Source organism: Cydia fagiglandana, chromosome 19 (assembly GCF_963556715.1).
Source record: "Cydia fagiglandana chromosome 19, ilCydFagi1.1, whole genome shotgun sequence".
Lineage (NCBI taxonomy): Eukaryota > Metazoa > Arthropoda > Insecta > Lepidoptera > Tortricidae > Cydia > Cydia fagiglandana.
In genome coordinates, this window is record NC_085950.1 from 7,302,646 (window position 1) to 7,321,273 (window position 18,628).

Genomic DNA, 18,628 nt, shown 5'->3' on the forward strand with positions numbered 1-18,628 from the left:
TTAATGGAGTTTATTTCAAAAAAAATATTAAGGTTCCGTCACACAGGCGGTTTTCCGAGCGGGGCGTGAGCGTTTTATATGTAAATGTAAAAGCGGCACGCCCCGCCCTGAAAACGCGCCTGTGTGACGAAGCCTTTAAACGGCTCATGAAAGTCTTAACTATTCAATATATTCTATGTGTGACCTCATACAGAACCAAACTGCCATAGAGTAGATACATATATTGAATAGTAGGGTAAAGCAACCTGCTGCAAAAAAAAGTAAATATAGATGGTCAAGCAAATCTTGTCAGTAGAAAAAGGCGCGAAATTCAATGAATTTTGAATTTAATAATGCCAGCATGGTATACAGACGTGTTATTTTATAACCATCAGCTGTTGTTGAATATCCAAGTTTTTTGCTGTTTCTCCACACAGCATTACAAAAATGGTAAAAACAGCCAGTTATTTTAACTTCAGGAAATATTTCTCTTAAGCCTTGTATTTGTGCAATTTCATAGTCGCATTTATAATGTGTTATCTGCATTTTAAATTGATCTCGTAAAACCTTGAACATTCTTTTGTATGTCTGTTGACATTTCTTTGGAAGTAAAACATATACCAACGGTATAAAATTCACAGTATGATCTCCGCTAGAGAAATTAACATGCAAAGTAAACAGTTGATAAAATGGTCTAGGATCCATTTCCATCCAGGATCAAAAGCTAGTATGATACCAAAAAAAATTTCCGGTTAGAAAATCCACAAATTGAAGAAAACTTTCCCCATACAATTTGTACGAAAATGAAAAAAAAAATTGCATAATGTGATTGTTCTGATCGACTTTTAAAGTTTTTGGTCGCGACTGCCCAATTTCTGCCCAAACACGAATCTGCCATAAAAAGAATCTGCCGTTACCAGAATCTGCCCAAACCAGAATCTGTCCTTAACCGAATAAAGGAAATTTTCTATGGGACGATATCCTTTCGCGCTTACATTTTTCAAATTTGCCGCCTTTTTCTACTGACAAGATCTGCTTGACCCAGTATATATAGTCGCACCAATAAAAGTCTGTAGCGGATTTGATGTGTGCTGCTCTGCAGCGGCGCCACCATAATGAATACCAATGAATTATATGGTGAAATGATGTACCTAAAAGGTACATCATGTACATATAATGTTTATGGCTGTACCTGTGATACGAAACGAAATAATCGGCATTGAAAGTGGCGCCGCTGGGGAGCATACTCCCCAGCGGCGCCACACAGTACTCATAGATAGAAATGATATTAGCTATTTTTTTCTTATGTAAATTGATGTACTATAGTTCGTTTTTTTAGCATTAGAAAGAACTCCACAGAAGTAAGCGTACAGTTTTTATCAGGCTCTTTTATTGTTAATAATTATTGAATTATCTAATGTAGCACGGTCAATACATATAATTTACTTCAAATTATTACCGCTAAAAGTGCCGGATTTGGAACCACAAGCTTACTTCTGCGAAGTTCTTTCTAATGCTAAAAAAAACGAACTATAATGCTGTTTATTACGTACCTATTGGAAAAAAGAATTATTTTGCATTGATTAGTGATTTTATTTACATTTTAATTCCGCGTTCCGCCTAAACGGTACGAGTTGTAAGAGAGGCGCGCGGGTGAGCGAGATGGAGATAGAAATTCTTCCCGCGGGACCGCGCTCCCGCGGCTCGCTCCGATTTTCAATAATGAATATTTTTGTTTATGCTTTCGTTATGTTTCTGTGTCTGTACTTCTGTATCAAAAGGAAAATTATATTAAGTACGTTGTATTTTTTTATATTTAAAAGTATATAATTAAATAACATTTTCTGTATGATAGAGTCAGACCACAGAAAGTATGCAGCGCTAAATAAAAAGTAGCTTTTAGAAATCAGTATGTGCCAACACCATAGAAAAAGGATTAAATAGTCTTGATACTTGTGAAATTTCGACCATATTTCGTCATACGTTGTATTTTTTTATAATTAAATTATACTTTTAATTAAAAACATTTTCTGTATGATAGTTTGAGATCCAGGTCGATCCAGATCGAAATCCACGAGAACGCATGGTTTCAAGACCTTGCCCGAAAACGCGCAAAGAGGCACAATCCACCTAATGATGCCGACATGACTCCCTGCTTCAGCTGCCATAAATGCGGTCGCAAATGCCGGTCCCGCATTGGCTTATACAGCCACGAGAGACGTTGTTCCTCGCTAACAGACGCTGCATAAATCATCTGCCATGATGCTAAAGGCCTGAATGATGAGTTTGAGATAAGAATTTTATCTTGTTTCATTGCGATTTTCGGTAGTCGGGTTTTGGTTTTTGAACTTATTATTATCAATAATATTTTTGTTCTGGCTTTCGTTATGTTTATGTTTCTGTAAAAAGAAAAATAGTTGTTTTACAAGGGGCAAAGTTGTTTAACCGCTCGTTTTCAAGCTAAAGCATGGTTTCAAAGCATGAGCGATAGTTTAAAAGTCAATTCTACTAACAAACATAAGAAAACAACTCAAATTTTGCATTTGATTACTTTGCCTCACATGTGAATAAAATGCAACCTTGCTATCAGTTTTTGAACAATCAAGAGAGCTTTACCGGTTGGTGTAGTGAAAATTAAATTACTTAATGCAAATTTTGAGTTGTTAACTTATACGTTACGTATTAGGTATAAAATAAACTAGCCAAGACAAATCCTTTATAATTTCAGGATTTTTTACACAGCACATGAGCACAGAACTTGGCACGCATATAGATCTCAATTCTTTTGTCGGCGAATCAACAACGACACATATTCTTAATATTGAACTTGGCTCTCATTTCACATTTATGTTTTTGTTGGGATATCATTACTTTTTGTACAGAAATTACTATAGTAAGTATTCTATTCATTAGGGTGATTCACTTTTGTATGGAGAAAAAAAAGTTGTAATATTTTTCCTGACTTTGCTCACCAATGGAGTCTCCCCACACAAAAAAAAACTATCTATTTCAATTATCCAAAGAATCGAATAACGTTTAGAGGTTGCACAAGTTGAAAAGGTAGAGTGATGTTTTAAAACGACAAAATATAATGAACTGATACTAAAATCGAATGAGTAAACTGAATTTGGCGTCTAAAATACGATAAAAGCACTTTTCCTTTGGAGACAGGTGGAAAAACTGAAAAATCTTAATTAGAACATTTATCGAGTAACCAAAATCCAAGTTTACTACTAATTTTAAAATTTATTTATATGTAGAAGGTTCAGTATCACACTACTCTCTGCTTTGATGGTAGCCTCTTAAACCATTTTCTACCCTCCGATGTAGAGTCGTTGGTTATTTGAAAAATCTTGAAAAGTCTTGATGTTGTGCAACCTCTAAATGTTGACCGATTTTAATTTTTTTACGTATAATATTTTTTTATCAGTTAAAATTCGAGCAAAGTCAGATGAAAATTGAAAATTCGGAAAAATGAAACACCCTACTATTCATCATGAAAGCAGTTTTTTTTTTTATTATGAATGGGCTTACTCATGGCCACTAGCCGAGGCGTAGACGTGGCCTACGATGGAGCGAGCTCGCCCAGAAGGTGCCTGTTCACTCTTGATTTGAAGGTTGCCTCAGCTGAAAAGAAGACCCTCGCTAACGCGCGGCCAATTGTCAAAAAGTTTCAGTTTTCAGATTTTTTTCTTTTGTATACGCCTAATAATCTACCTTGATGCCAAATATCAAGTTTCTAAGTCATCTAGAAGTGGGTTAGGTTTTTGGTCTATAAGTATTTTTTTTTCCATCGAAATATCAATAATTTCCAGTTTTCAGATTTTTCCCTTTATATACACCTAATAGTCTACCTTCATGCCAAATATCAAGTTTCTAAGTCATATAGAAGTGGGTTAGATTTTTGGTCTATATGTCAGTCAGTCACAAAAATGCCGGTTTTTACACGTTGATTTATCAATAACTATATGAGCTATGTTTATAAAATTTTGTATTTTGGACAAGCTAAGGGGTTTGAATACATGTGCCAAATTTCATTTGTGTAGGTAAAGTAGGTTTCAAGTTGTGAAGGGGTCAAAAGTAGCTCGAAATGGTTCGTGTAATATTACACACGGTTGCTGCGTCGCCAGTTCCTTTTTCTTTGAACTTGGCTGGACACGCTACCGCGTGTCTAGATATACTTTTAATTATAAAAAAATACAACGTACCTATGACGAAATATGGTCGAAATTTCACAAGTATCAAGACTATTTAATCCATTTTCTATGGTGTTGGCACATACTGATTTCTAAAAGCTACTTTTTATTTAGCACTGCATACTTTCTGTGGTCTGACTCTATCATACAGAAAATGTTATTTAATTATATACTTTTAAATATAAAAAATACAACGTACTTAATATAATTTTCCCTTTGATACAGAAGTACAGACACAGAAACATAACGAAAGCATAAACAAAAATATTCATTATTGAAAATCGGAGCGAGCCGCGGGAGCGCGGTCCCGCGGGAAGAATTTCTATCTCCATCTCGCTCACCCGCGCGCCTCTCTTACAACTCGTACCGTTTAGGCGGAACGCGGAATTAAAATGTAAATAAAATCACTAATCAATGCAAAATAATTCTTTTTTTCAATAGGTACGTAATAAACAGCATTAGTACATCAATTTACATAAGAAAAAAATAGCTAATATCATTTCTATCTATGAGTACTGTGTGGCGCCGCTGGGGAGTATGCTCCCCAGCGGCGCCACTTTCAATGCCGATTATTTCGTTTCGTATCACAGGTACAGCCATAAACATTATATGTACATGATGTACCTTTTAGGTACATCATTTCACCATATAATTAATTGGTATTCATTATGGTGGCGCCGCTGCAGAGCAGCACACGATTTGATAGCCCACACAGTGTAAGTGTTATTTTTAATTAATTAATTTCATAGAAGTTTGACGTTTAAAATGACACTTGCACTGCGTGGGCTATCAAAATCGCTGCAGACTTTACGGTCTGACTATATCATAATTATGTGAACACTAAAATTTTAGGTTATTTACATATTAGTATCGTAACTTTTAGAATATTTTACAGTGTGTGAATTTCACACTTATGCTAAAGGTACGGATTATGCGTAGGTATAGAAAGATTCAACATAATGAAATTATAACATCTAACCCGTAGGACGGATAACTCATATCGCTACTTCCACCCACTAACCCGTGTTTAACCGGTAAACAGTTAACCCAGTGTCAAATTGTACTGGTAACCATGGTAACTCCAGCTTTAACCGGTTAACCCCGGGTTAGTGAATGGTACAAGTGGCCCTTAGGCGAAACAAGTTTATGCGCATAAAAATTAGGATACGCAATGAACTCGGATCAATTGATGCGTAATGAAAATAGGCAAGAAAAAATTATGCATTCCAATATAGGGTAATTCACCAGTAACTGGCCGCCCTAAACTAAAAATGAATTCTATTCACCTATAAACAGAATTCATTTTAGTATAAGATAAGGTTTCAATAACTGGCCACCTTATACTAAAATTAATTCTATTTATAGATGAATAGAATTCATTTTTGGTTTGGGGCGGCCAGTTACTGGCGAATTACCCTATGTAGACCCGGGACAGACATTTAAAAAAAAAGATAAATATCAACGCAATTTATTTGTAAAGTGAGTAATGGTATTCAACTTCAACATATTCAGTCTTTTACATCAGTAACACTTAACACTATAACAATTATCAACTTTGATATATCTTAGAAAACATAACATAAATTCATCAATGAAAAAAAACAGCCGAATTACACGAACGGCAAAATTATGTAATAATAAACGAATTAGAATAAATTGCATTTTTATAATATACGAATTAATTCATGAATTAATTTTGAAAATAAACGAAGAAGGTATGTACCTACAGTCATCTGTAAAAATATGGGTGCACAAATCATCTCAAAAATATGTCCCATAGCTCTTATGTCAGTGAATTAAGAACTAATAGGACATATTTTTGAATAAGTTGGCTACACCCATATTTTTACAGTTCACTGTACCTACGTAAAATTAAATATAAACAATATTCTTTAAAATAAGACGCCCCAAGTCTTACCTATATGAGTAGGTGCATATACAACAAAAATGGTGCGAACAAAATTAAAGAAATTCATTAACGGCAATAATTATTTGCCACCTAGTGAAACACATAAAAACTCACCACACCAACGCAAGGAAAATACTACTTAACTGTACCTAAAATGTCAAACAAAATCAAAACAAAAAATCTAAATTAACGTTATTAAAAACATCATTTAAATAAAAGAAAATTCAACCCATAGACTTATAATATATAAAGACGGGGTCTCAGCGAGCTGTCACTGTTGCCACTTTTGTTTAGTGTACGATTAACAATGAGGCCCACGTTGCTGTAGCCATGTCGATAAAGTCATATCGATAAACTATCGACATTTCTTGCAATTTTAATTTTACTTCAAAGGCTTAACGATACCTAAAATGACCAAAAACGCTTTTATTCTTTATTGTGGTTATCAGATCACAATTTTATAGTCACGCCCCAGCAGGGAACCAAGGGAAAGTTCAGATATTTAATTAAAATACATAAATACCTCCTAAAATAGGTGTTCCGCAATAATTGAATTATATTATAATATATTCATTATCCATTAGCATTTCAATTATGTTTATGTTTAACGAAGATATTGAAGCTTCAATTAATCGCTATTTCGTTCCACTGTGTAGCGTTTATCGATATATAACATGATTAAAATCGACTTTTCACATCCCTAAAAGAGCACACATATACGCTTATACGCACACATACACAGCCTGGGCGCATCAAGAAAGGCAACACTTTATTTAAAGTCCACCTTGTCAACAGTATGGTTGTCCTTTTTTGACAAACGGCATTTTAAAAGAGCGAGGAGAGAGAAATGATACTAGTTGCTGCGTCGTGAAAGAGAACAGAAAACGTTGGGCCCTTGATTCAACCGGCCAACATATAGATTATAATATATTTTTTTTAAATATTCACTTAGATAATATCTATGCTAATTACATCCATATATTATATGGATGTAATTAGCATTTTCACTGAAGTTATAAGAAGCGGACTTGATAGGGCCGATATGTACAGTCAACAACAGAGCTATGAATACAGGCAAAGCGTCAAAAATATGTATACAGTACTTTATTGCCTGTACATTAAGGTCGTGTATACATATTTTTGACACTTTGCCTGTATTCATAGCTCTGTTGTTGACTGTACCATTGTATAAAGGTCCTGTTAAATAATAAATTAAAAAAAACGCAAGGAAAATACTACTTAACTGTACCTAAAATGTCAAACAAAAAATCTAAATTAACGTTATTAAAAACATCATTTAAATAGAGAATTCAACCGGCCAAGTGCCAACATAAAGAAATGACTCAAATCAAATGCAACTGTCTTACCTCTTTTGAAACAATCAAGAGAGCCTTTAACTAGCTGGTGTGGTAGTATATATTTAAGTAATAATAAACGCAAATCCATATAAAATTATTACAATAAAACAAACGAAGTAGGTACAGTCAGCAGCAGAAGTTGCTAAGCGGGCCTGCCGGCCTAGCCAAGGTTACAATCGCTATCGCTTCGACAACGAAAAGCATTATGTCTCTCTATCACTCTTCCATATTGGTGTGACAGTGACAGTTGCGTTTCGATCGCTACGAAGCGTAAGCGATTGGCGTCTTGGCTACGCGGCCAGGTGTTCAAAATGATCTTGACGCGACTTTATTGTTCAGATAATAAGAGCGCGTCAAGGTAATTTTGAACACCTCGCCCATTTAGCAACTTCTGCTGCTGACTGTACCTATCACTTATGTACCTACGTAAAACTTAAATATCAATGATATTTTTTTAATAAAACGATTTATGTATTTTGCGATTAGAGTGAGCAGAGATAACTGACCCCCCTGCATAGAAACTTGTTTGCACGGTCAATTATTTCTGCAGCTTACTGAATACAAAACAAAAATTGAGGAAGCAAAATAATAATTCTGCTTATAGGTGAATATAATTCATTTTTAGTTTAGGGTGGCCAGTTATAGGTCGGTGGCCTGTTACTAGCGAATATACCCTACCTAAGTATACGTTTATTATTTTGCTTCCACAATTTTTGTTATGTACTGTAAGCTGCAGAAATAACTGAGCCCCCTGTTACATGTTTCTATGCAGGGGGTCAGTTATCTATGCTTACTCTATACCTTCGAAAAAATTACTAATTAAAAAGGGTTTATTTTAATATGCGGTCGATGTCCTCCTTAAGAAGTTCCACCAGTCGTGCCTTCTTCTCGGCGTCCGCGCGAATGACAGAGCAATCACGATCCATTTTGTTTTTCCGAAGGGCGGTGATTTGCTTTTTAAAGCTGAAAATTGCAATATACATTTTTGGCAATAATTTAATGTTTGGTACAAGCTTTTATCGCTGACTGTACTTTTCTATCCACAGGCAACTAATACTCATAGAGACAATTCTAACCCCAAACACAATTAGGTTGCGTTATTTTATCACAGTGTTCTTATGGCCACCTCCTGTCTCCATCATCAGATCGGCTCCATCATGGCATAATGATATTGGCATTGTTACGTTACCCAATTTACATATGTATGCAAATTTTCAGCTTCACTGGAAACCGGGAAGTGGGTTAAATTTACAAACATAGTTACATACGTAGGTACTGTCAGCAATGGTATTAGCGTATAACTAGTTCCGTTTTTTAGGGTTCCGTACCCAAAGGCGGGACCCTATTACTAAGACTTCGCTGTCCGTCCGTCCGTCTGTCTGTCACCAGGCTGTATCTCACGAACCATGATAGCTAGACAGTTGAAATTTTCACAGATGATGTATTTCTGTTGCCGCTATAACAACAAATACAGAATTAAATAAAGATTTAAGTGGGGCTCCCATACAGCAAACGTGATTTTTGACCAAAGTTAAGCAACGTCGGGCGTGGTCAGTACTTGGATGGGTGACCGTTTTCTTTTTGCATTTTTCCATTTTTTTTTGCTTTCTGGTATGGAACCCTTCGTGCGCGAGTCCGAGTCGCACTTGCCCGGTTTTTAGCATTAGAAAGAACTTGCAAGAAGGTAAGCGATCATGACATGTCTTTTAATTGAAAAACGTTTTTTAAAAATCAAAAACTAGTACTTATGAAAGCAATAGTAGTTTATGTGACTGCTACATAATGAAAGGCATTAAAATACGAGTGTGGGTTTATGAAACGAATGAAATGAGTTTCATAATAGTATCACACGAGTGTTTTAATGCCTAATTATGTACAGTTACATACACTGCTTTATCTATACACATATTATAAACTTTCTATGATATATTCACTAACTTGATATTACAGCCGACTTTGCTCTCTGGCGGAACTCGCGGATATGAGATGGCGTCTCCGAAATATCTTTATCGCACATTTTACACGAAACTTTTGTTATAGTTCCTTTAAAAACAACAAAACAAATTATTTTTTACTTGTAAACTAATTAAAAGATAAACTGTACGTCAAATGGCGGCAAATGAAAACTTTTTTCACGCACGTCACGCATCCGTAGTTTTTTTTTAATTCAGAGACAAACTAGAGTCGGGGTCGATTACCATATCGTCCGATACCAACTTACGTGCGAGATTTGTCAATATTGTATGCAATTGTCGAATAAAACGTCATCTCAACTGATATTAGAATAGGGGTCAAATCAAATTGCTTTTTTTTCAGAGATGTTCGAAATTTGAAATGCATTACCAAATCGATTTTGATATAGTAATGAGGTATTACCACATTTTCACAGATAAGAAATTTGCTGTAACAAAACAGTTTATCGTAATGTGGGCCATTATTTACGAATTTTGAAGGCATCATAGACAGTATATATGTGTGTAGATAAAAGAATATAAATGATCGTATTAGATTAATAATTGTTACATATTTGCCGTAACTTATTTTTAAAATGTGTTTTTTAATTAAAAGACACATCAAGATTGTTTACCTTATTTCTAATGCTAAAAAAAACAAACTATCGTGATTTTTTTATTTTTATGAATGGGCTTACTCATGGCCACAGACTAGCCGACGTAGACGTGGCCTACGATGGAGCGAGCTCGCCCATAAGGTGCCTGTTCACTCTTGATTTGAAGGTTGCCGGGTTATAAGAACACGGAAATATAGACGAGACGCCGGCAAGGAATTCCATTCCTTGGCAGTGCGCATAAGGAAAGTAGAAGCAAAGCGCTTCGTGCGAATTGGTGGAATATCTACCAAGTAAGGATGGAAACCGGCCGTGCGTATTTTGTATTTAAGTACCTCTAACCAGTTTTTATTTTGCTGGAGAAGGAATTTACTGATATAAATTTACCTGTCGACAGCGTCTGCCAGAGAGCGAAGCAGTTCTACCGCACGGGTCACAGTGTCTCCCATAGAGCTAACCTGTTCTGCCACACATGTCAGCTCTTCTTGGTCCTTTACGAAGGCCGCTTGCATCCTAAAGTGACGTTAAAGTCAGCTAAGGCCCACTTGCACCATTCCACTAACCCGGGGTTAACCGGTTAAGCCTGGAGTTGCCATGGTTACCCATACAATTTGACACTAAGTTAACGGTTTATCCGCTTAACCTCAGGTTAGTGGGATGGTGCAAGTGGGCCTAAGGCAATAGGAAATATAAAGCAAAACACTGCGTAGAGGGCGCCACCAAAGAGAATAGATAGTATAGAGGGATCCTGTTATAGTAAATTTTGTAGTCTCAGTAAATGTACTGCCACCTATCGACACACGATTAAAAATCAAAATTAAAATGTATATGTATAAGTGATTTTTGCTTAGCGTTAGCGTCCTGCTTTTCAGGGTTTCCAAAAGGGTAAAAACGGGACCCTATTAGTTTTTATTTTAGATACACAAATAAAAATATGATCTTACGCTTCACGAGTATCTGCATTGATTTCCTCCAAGCGCGTGTCCAGTGTCTCCATCAGCTCTTGATACAGCATTTCTTTCATTGTCGCTTTGTCTCCTGAAATGTCACAATGCATTTAGCCATATAAACCTAATTTATTTATAATTTTGTGTGGTGTCCACCCGGTAGGTTTCTAAGACAGTAAAATTATACATTTTGCGTTTGCGTCAAATCCGGTAGTTCTGATTTTTTGTAGGCTTGTACATATATGATGTAGGCCCAATGAATAATCCAAGTTTGTGACCTCGAGCGCCGAACGCAACTTTGTCAAAAATCGAATAAACCGCAATTTTTTTAGATATGGGCGATTATAACCCAAAAGTACTAGTTTTTGATAGTAACTTCCTAGGGTGTATTTAAAGTAGACTAAATTTGCTACAGTAACTAAGACACTAGAAATGATTCGATTTTTGACAAAGTTGCGTTCGGCGCTCGAAGTCACAAACTTGGATTATTCATTGGGCCAACATCATAAACAAGCTTGCAAAAAATCAGAACTACCGGATTTGACGCAAAAGAGCCAAGTTACAAAATTCGACAAAGTTACTGGATTATTCTAGGCCCACAAGTCGTTTGGCATACGGCAGATGTGTCCGGCCCATTTAGTATTGTATTCTATTCAGTATCGTTTTTAGGGTACCGTACCCAAAGGGTAAAACGGGACCCTATTACTAAGACTTCGCTGTCCGTCCGTCCGTCCGTCTGTCCGTCTGTCTGTCACCAGGCTGTATCTCAAGAACCGTGATAGACAGTTGAAATTTTCACAGATGATGTATTTCTGTTGCCGCTATAACAACAAACTAGATTTTGCCCTGTGCGCGGGGCCCGAGGGCCCCGCGGTACGCGTGTTGTTTGCTGTTGTTGATGTGTTGTTGTTGGTAATGTTATTGTTGCTGTTGTAATTGTGTAGTAGTTTGTTTTCCAAAGGGAAAATTAAATGAATTTCTACTTTTGCTAAGACGAAAAGATCCGCGTGAGAGCACTTCATTCCCGCAGCTCGGCCTTCGGCCTCGCGTGCTTGGGAAATCGAAAGGGACGCTCCGGGCCTTCGGCCCTACGCGGAGCTCGGCCTTCGGCCTTCGCTGGGTTTCGAAGCTCAGCGTCGGGCCTTCGGCCCGCCGCTTCGCTTATTAAAACACTTGGAGGGTTGGTTTTGCTTTGGGGCGTAAGCGGGAAGTTGGAGCTTAAACACGACCCAATAGTAAAAGTGTCTTGACAAGCTCACGTCGGGCCTACGGCCTTCGGCCTTCGGCCCGCCGTTTCGCTTGTCTAAGACACTTTTCCTATTGGGTCGTGTTTAAGCTCCAACTTCCCCCTCTCGTGTGACGCTTCGGGCCTTCGGCCCTACGCGGAGCTCGGCCTTCGGCCTTCGCGAGCCTCGACGCTCCGCCGTCGGGCCTTCGGCCCGCCGGCTTCGCTTATCAAGACAGTTGACTTTGTAGAACGCTTGCAGGAACTGCATTCACGCAGCTCGGCCTTCGGCCTCGCGTTTTGGGAGTCGGGGTGGAGGCTCCGGGCCTTCGGCCCTCCGCCGGGGTCGGCCTTCGGCCTCCCGGCCTGAAGCTCGCCCTTCGGGCTCGCTTAACACACTTTTTGTATAGGATTTTGCTTTGTTCGTCATTCCCGCAGCTCGGCCTTCGGCCTCGCCCAAAATTACTGGGGGTGGCGCACGCTTGGACATTCGGGGTCAAGCTCCGGGCCTGACGGCCCTCCGCGAGGTCGGCCTTCGGCCTCCCAGCCTGAAGCTCGCCCTTCGGGCTCGCTTAACCTACTTGGAAATTTGAATTTGGCCCGTGTCCGCCGCCATTTTGGATTTTTCCAAAAATTTTTTTTCACATGGTAATCTTGGGCCCCCAAGCTCGCCGCATGCCAAATCTCAGCGCGCTCGGACCAACTTGAAAAAATTAAAAAAAAAAAGTCGGCCATTTTGAAAAATTTTAAATGCAGTTTGATTTGTCTCGGGGCCCACTATGACATTTGGTCGAGCACCCCCCACCCATCTCGCACCGTTTAAAAGTTGCCATACAAAATTAAAATGCCCATTATTTCCGCCATCTTGGATTTTTTCCAAAAAAAATTTTTTTCATTGGAATCTAGAGCCCACTATCTTCCGCCATGCTAAATATCAGCGCGCTCGGATCAACTTGAAAAATTAAAAAAAAAAAAGTCGGCCATTTTGAATTTTTTTTTAATGCAGTTTTATTTCTCTCGAGGCCCTCTATGACATTTGGTCGAGCACCCCCCACATATCTCGCACCGTTTAAAAGTTGCCATACAAAACAAAAGTGGCCAGTTTTCCAACAATTAGAGCATTTTTCCAAAAATTTTTTTTTCGTAGGAATCTAGGGGACTCCGAGATTCCGTGACCAAAATTTCAGCGCGCTAGGACAAACTTGAAAAAATTAAAAAAAAAAAGTCGGCCATTTTGAAAAAAAAATGGTGGCTTCAAAAACTGCCAGGGTCCCTCTATGACATTTGGTCGAGCACCCCCCACCTACCTCCCACCGTTTAGCCGGGCCGTTCAACATTTTTGTGACGAAAGACGGTAGACCAAAAGTCGGATTTTTCTGGAGGTCACCAGACCGCTCTCTATACGATCGTACCAAACTCGAATACCCCACGAACCTCCTTCTGGGAGAACAATCATGTCAATTAATCATCGGGTTGCGGCTTTATATAATATAGTAAAAATAGTAAAAACAGAATAAAATAAAGATTTAAGTGGGGCTCCCACACAAAACGTGATTTTTAACCAAAGTTAAGCAACGTCGGGCGTGGGCAGTACTTGGATGGGTGACCGTTTTGTTTTTGCATTTTTTTCCGTTTTTTTTTTACTTTATGGTACGGAACCCTTCGTGCGCGAGTCCGACTCGCACTTGCCCGGTTTTTAGCAAAGGTTAGTTCCCGATTCGCTGGATTCTGCTGTACTCTGATTGTGACTTCCTAAAGTAAATCCGACGAGACAAGAATCCGGAGATTCGGGAACTAACCTTTGTAAAACCACAGAATAAATAATAGTACTAGGTACAGAAGACTCACTCTCTAACAAAACGCGTCTGTCACGATCAGCACAGATATGGCCGCTAGGTGGCGACAGCGCCACGCGCGGCTTATGGCAAACCCCAAAATTGGGGTCGAACGGATGGACTTTTAGCTACCTGTAGCAAAGCGACGAAATCGCGGAGTGAGCCACGCCTGGTAAAACTACAAACCGGAGGAGGTATAAATTCATCGAATGAGCAGAGTTTCAGTTAAAAAGCTAAGGCTATACACGGTGTAACATGAGGAAACCTAATTATTTTAACAGCGTATTCCTGCGGGCGCAGCACGGTTCCATTTTTATCGACTATCACTAAGCGCGTCCCTTTCGCACTTACATACTTGTTAGAACGTGACAGGCATGGTGACAAGCGATAAAAAGGCTACCGTGCTAAGCCGCCTGATCATATTTAGAGACAAAAATGTCCTATAAACTTTTTTGAAATTCGCCTAGTTTCAGAGATAATATTAATTTAAAAAAAGCAAGTTTTTATTGTTACATACTGTATAAGGCCTTTTTGATGGTGACGTTGCTGCTATGGGCTAACACTTTGCAAGATGTAGGTTTTACAAAAAAAAATGTAAAAATCAATTTTAAGTGACAAGTTTACCAATAACATTATTTTTTTATGTACAAATACATTCAAAAAAAATTAAAAAATAATCAAAAGAATTTTTTTTTGGCGAAATTGACCTAAACTCATATTACATTTTTCCTTCTCTTAACCTCAGAAATGCGTATTGCGTGGTTAAAATTATTCGGTTTCCTCATGTTACACCGTGTATTTATTTATGTATATTTACCCGTCTTTGACGACCCCGCCTCAGCATTCTTCTGTATCCAGCTCTGTACGCTAGCCACACTATTACTCCTTTCAGACGGAGCTACAGTGGACCAAAGAGTCATCTCCTTATTAAATATATTGTTGGTTTGAGGGGTCTCAGCTGATTTGGCCACAGTTTCTTGACTGCTTACACCTTGGTCGTTTACTTCTTTTGCCAAAGTCTCTATACTTTTTGATCTAGATTTTTCTATATTTGAACAAGATTTAATTGTTCTAACGGAAGATTGTCTTCTGCTTCTGACTGTTCTGCGCATTCTAGTGTCTCTAATTTGAGTTTCGTTGGTAAGATCTACAATTTCGAAATTTAATTTCACTGGGGAAATTGTTTTATCAAAGTTTTCACATGTAAAACAAGGTATTGATACAGATATGCGTCTTTCTAGGGTTCTTCTAGGGGTTATCTCAGGTTCTATTTCGGCAACATCTTTCGTTTTTGGCAAAGGGAGCCATTTGTTAATTTCGTCAGAAGAAATCCTATTCAGAACGACTACAGGTGATTCTGTGGTGCTTGATTTTTGTGTACGGGTGGGAGTTACTAATTTCTCTATCTCTTCAGACGATATTCTTTCCAATACAACTCTTGGGTTACTTTTATCGGACCCGATATAAGATGAAGTAACGCTTGACTTCCTATTTAATTTGGATATTTTTTTGGGGCTTAAATTAGACCGCGCACTATCTTTTGTGGACATTCTAGTAATAGGAATGATAGGAGAAGTGCTTTTTACAGTTTTACTATTTATTAGCTGATTCCTCATTTTAACCAGGAAATCCGTTATGGATTTTCTCCTGTCCTCAACACCTACATCTCTGTGTTGGAAACTCTCGTCCAGTGCGTCCAAATTTGGTGGAGATTCATCAAGATCGTTATGGCCAGTAATGGGAGATCGACCGCCTGTTTCTATTGATTTCTCCGAATCTACATCTGGTATATCCACAGCCTGTAAATTATCAGCGGCGATTGCGTTGTCATTAGAATTGTCCAGGTTAATGATCGCATTTTGAGTATGAGAGGTTTTATTTAATAAATCAACTTCTACTCTATCATTATCTTCGTTAAGCAACAAGTTTTGAGTTGCACAGCTCGTATTCAAATCTTCCACGTCTGTGTATATCTTTTTGAGTTTCTGAAGCAAATTAGCGTCTAAGGAAGAAGTAATTTCCTCTTTACGTGGTTCTGTTTCTACAACAAGTCCAGGTAGAGGGCTCACTGTTGTACTTTCTCTTTCCGTTGGTACATTTTTAGTTATTTTCTTGCTCCTCTTGGTTAAAGTTGGCTTTGTGAGTTTTTCGCATCTCTTTTTGAAGCTCTTGTCAGCCTTAATTTTGATTATTTCCGGTTTATTAGGTGTTTGAGCTGTCCTTTCCGACACTATCGACTCATCATGTGAATCATCAGCAATTGCTTCCTTGCTCATCTCGTTTATCTTTGCGAGGTATTCGCATCTCTTTTTGAAGCTCTTGTCAGTCAGTTTGATTATTTCCGGTTTATTAGGTGTTTGGGGTTTCCTTCCCGACACTATCGACTCATCATGTGAATCATCAGCAATTGTTTCCTTGCTCCTCTTGGTTATCTTTTCGAGGTTTTCGCATTTCTTTTTCAAGCCCTTCTCAGTCTTAATTTTCATTATTTCTTGTTTATTAGGTGGTTGGGGTTTCCTTCCCGACACTATCGGCTCATCATGTGAATCATCAGCAATTATTTCCTTGCTCCTCTTGGTTATCTTTTCGAGGTTTTCGCATTTCTTTTTCAAGCACTTCTCAGTCTTCATTTTCATTATTTCCTGTTTATTAGGTGTTTGAGGTTTACTTCTCGACACTATGGGCTCATCATGTATATCACCTGTAGGTATGGTTTCTAGAACGGGTACGTTTACCGAAGGTTGAGGTTCTTCGGGTACATTCATTTCGTCCTTTTCTTGGACGAAGGAAGTTTCTAACACTTCAGGTTGATCAGTTCTCATTCTTTCATCAACCAAGTCAGTCCTCTGTATTATCTTAGCTTTACGGCTTCTGGCTCTCGTTTGTTTAACCGCTTTGGGTTTTACGACCCTCTGGCACTCATCTTCCGATGAATAGAACGAAGTATAATCAACTGGCTTTACCGATCTCCTACGTTTAGTTACGGACTCTAGACTGGACGAACTAATACGTTTTTGGACTTGGATCTTTTTCTTCTGAAAAACTTCATCGTCGCTTTCACTCGACATATTATAAAGATCTTTGTCACTTTTCTTATTGACGAGCGTTATTTTTTCGTTATTAACAACATTATCTTTGATTTTATCGAATAAATCGTTCAATTTCCTGGTGTTTGGCGAAATAACAGGTTGGGTACTCGCTCTCCTCCTAGGAAGTCTTATGCGAGATTTGCGGGCGTTCTCCAATTCCTTGTAGCAAGCCGCTATTGGAGATTCAGTGGAACTTGATGGTCTCGGTTCTTTTCTGGACCTAGGCATGTCATTGTTTTCATTTACGTCGTCCTTGGGTGAATAAAGCTTGCGCTTTTTGCGAATTGATTGTTTTTTTGTATTAGTTGGGGATTTTGCATTTTCTTCCGAGTCTCTATCTTCTTCTATATTATTTGGCTTGACACATTTAGCCTTCTTTTCCCGAGAAGTGTTCTTTTTTGGAGCTTGTTTTTTAGGCTTATATTTCAGGGTGACATTTTGAACACCGTCAGTATCGAGTTCGTTTGTTATGTTTTTGGGTGATTTTAATGTGTCTTTATTCATTTTCAGTATTTTATCCGTGTTATCAATATTCTGTACAGCTCTCAAAACATCAATTTGTTGCTGCTGATCTGCCAGTAGATCAACACATTTCTCGATATCATAACACACCTTATCTAACATGTCATTAACGCAATTGACAACATCTCTTTCAACAGCTAAATTGAGCTCATTATCTTCTTCCTCTACTAAATCTATGCCGTGGATTATACAGCAATCATCATCGCTATCTTCTTCCAGAGAAAGACTTTCACTGATTCTCTTAATTGTAGCAGGACTTATTAATTCAACACAATTTGTGTAAAAGTCTGAGTCAACTGCTTTCTCATTTAAAGTTTCATTTTCATCATTATTATTCTTATTTGTTTTGTCACTTTTAGTTCGGCCTCTTTTTCTCCAATCATACTCATAACCTGGGGTAACATCGACGACGTCAGAGTCATCGGGGAAATATCTGATATTTTCAATATCTTTAGGTGTGCGTTTTAAGCCAAACTTTTTGCGTTGCGCTGTTTCTACAACTGGTGTGTTTTCTACGATGTCGGTATCTTGTGTATGTTTACCCGATATTATACCACTATCTTTGTCTTGTCCGTGGTCTAGCGCCTCTTCTACCAACAAATCAGCAAGATCGATTTGGGGGTTGGTATTGTGTAGTTCTTCGAATGCCGCGATAATAACTGATTGGTCAGGACTGGCAGTAGCATCTAGAGCCGCAGCCACGTTTAAGCTAGCTGAATGTTCTTCAACAACAGTCGGAAGCCATCTGGTATTATATTTAACATTTTGAGCCTCGCCGTCGCTATGGTATTGCTTTCTACGCGCCACCCCGACGCGTAGAGGAGGTTCGCTGTTGCTTGAACGCTCGTATTCTTCTTCTTTGAGTATAGATAGGTCGGGGGTGGCGGAAACTTTTGGGTGCACTTTAGTGAAAGTTAATGAAGTTAATGCGTTTAATTTATCGCGAAGCTGGAATAGAAAAACAGCAGGTAAAATTTGTACTGCCCCCCATAAGGGGGTGGG

The 18,628-nt window shown here is 38.2% G+C and overlaps 1 protein-coding gene across 1 annotated transcript; it reads right to left on the minus strand.

Moving 5' to 3' along the window:
* Positions 1 to 7,875: 7,875 nt before the first annotated feature.
* Positions 7,876 to 18,628, minus strand: LOC134674134 (uncharacterized; the record flags this gene model as incomplete). Its single annotated transcript, XM_063532190.1, has 4 exons — positions 7,876 to 8,405; positions 10,396 to 10,521; positions 10,953 to 11,046; positions 14,833 to 18,628. Coding segments are annotated over 4 exons (4,149 nt in total), but the record flags the coding sequence as incomplete, so codon positions are not given.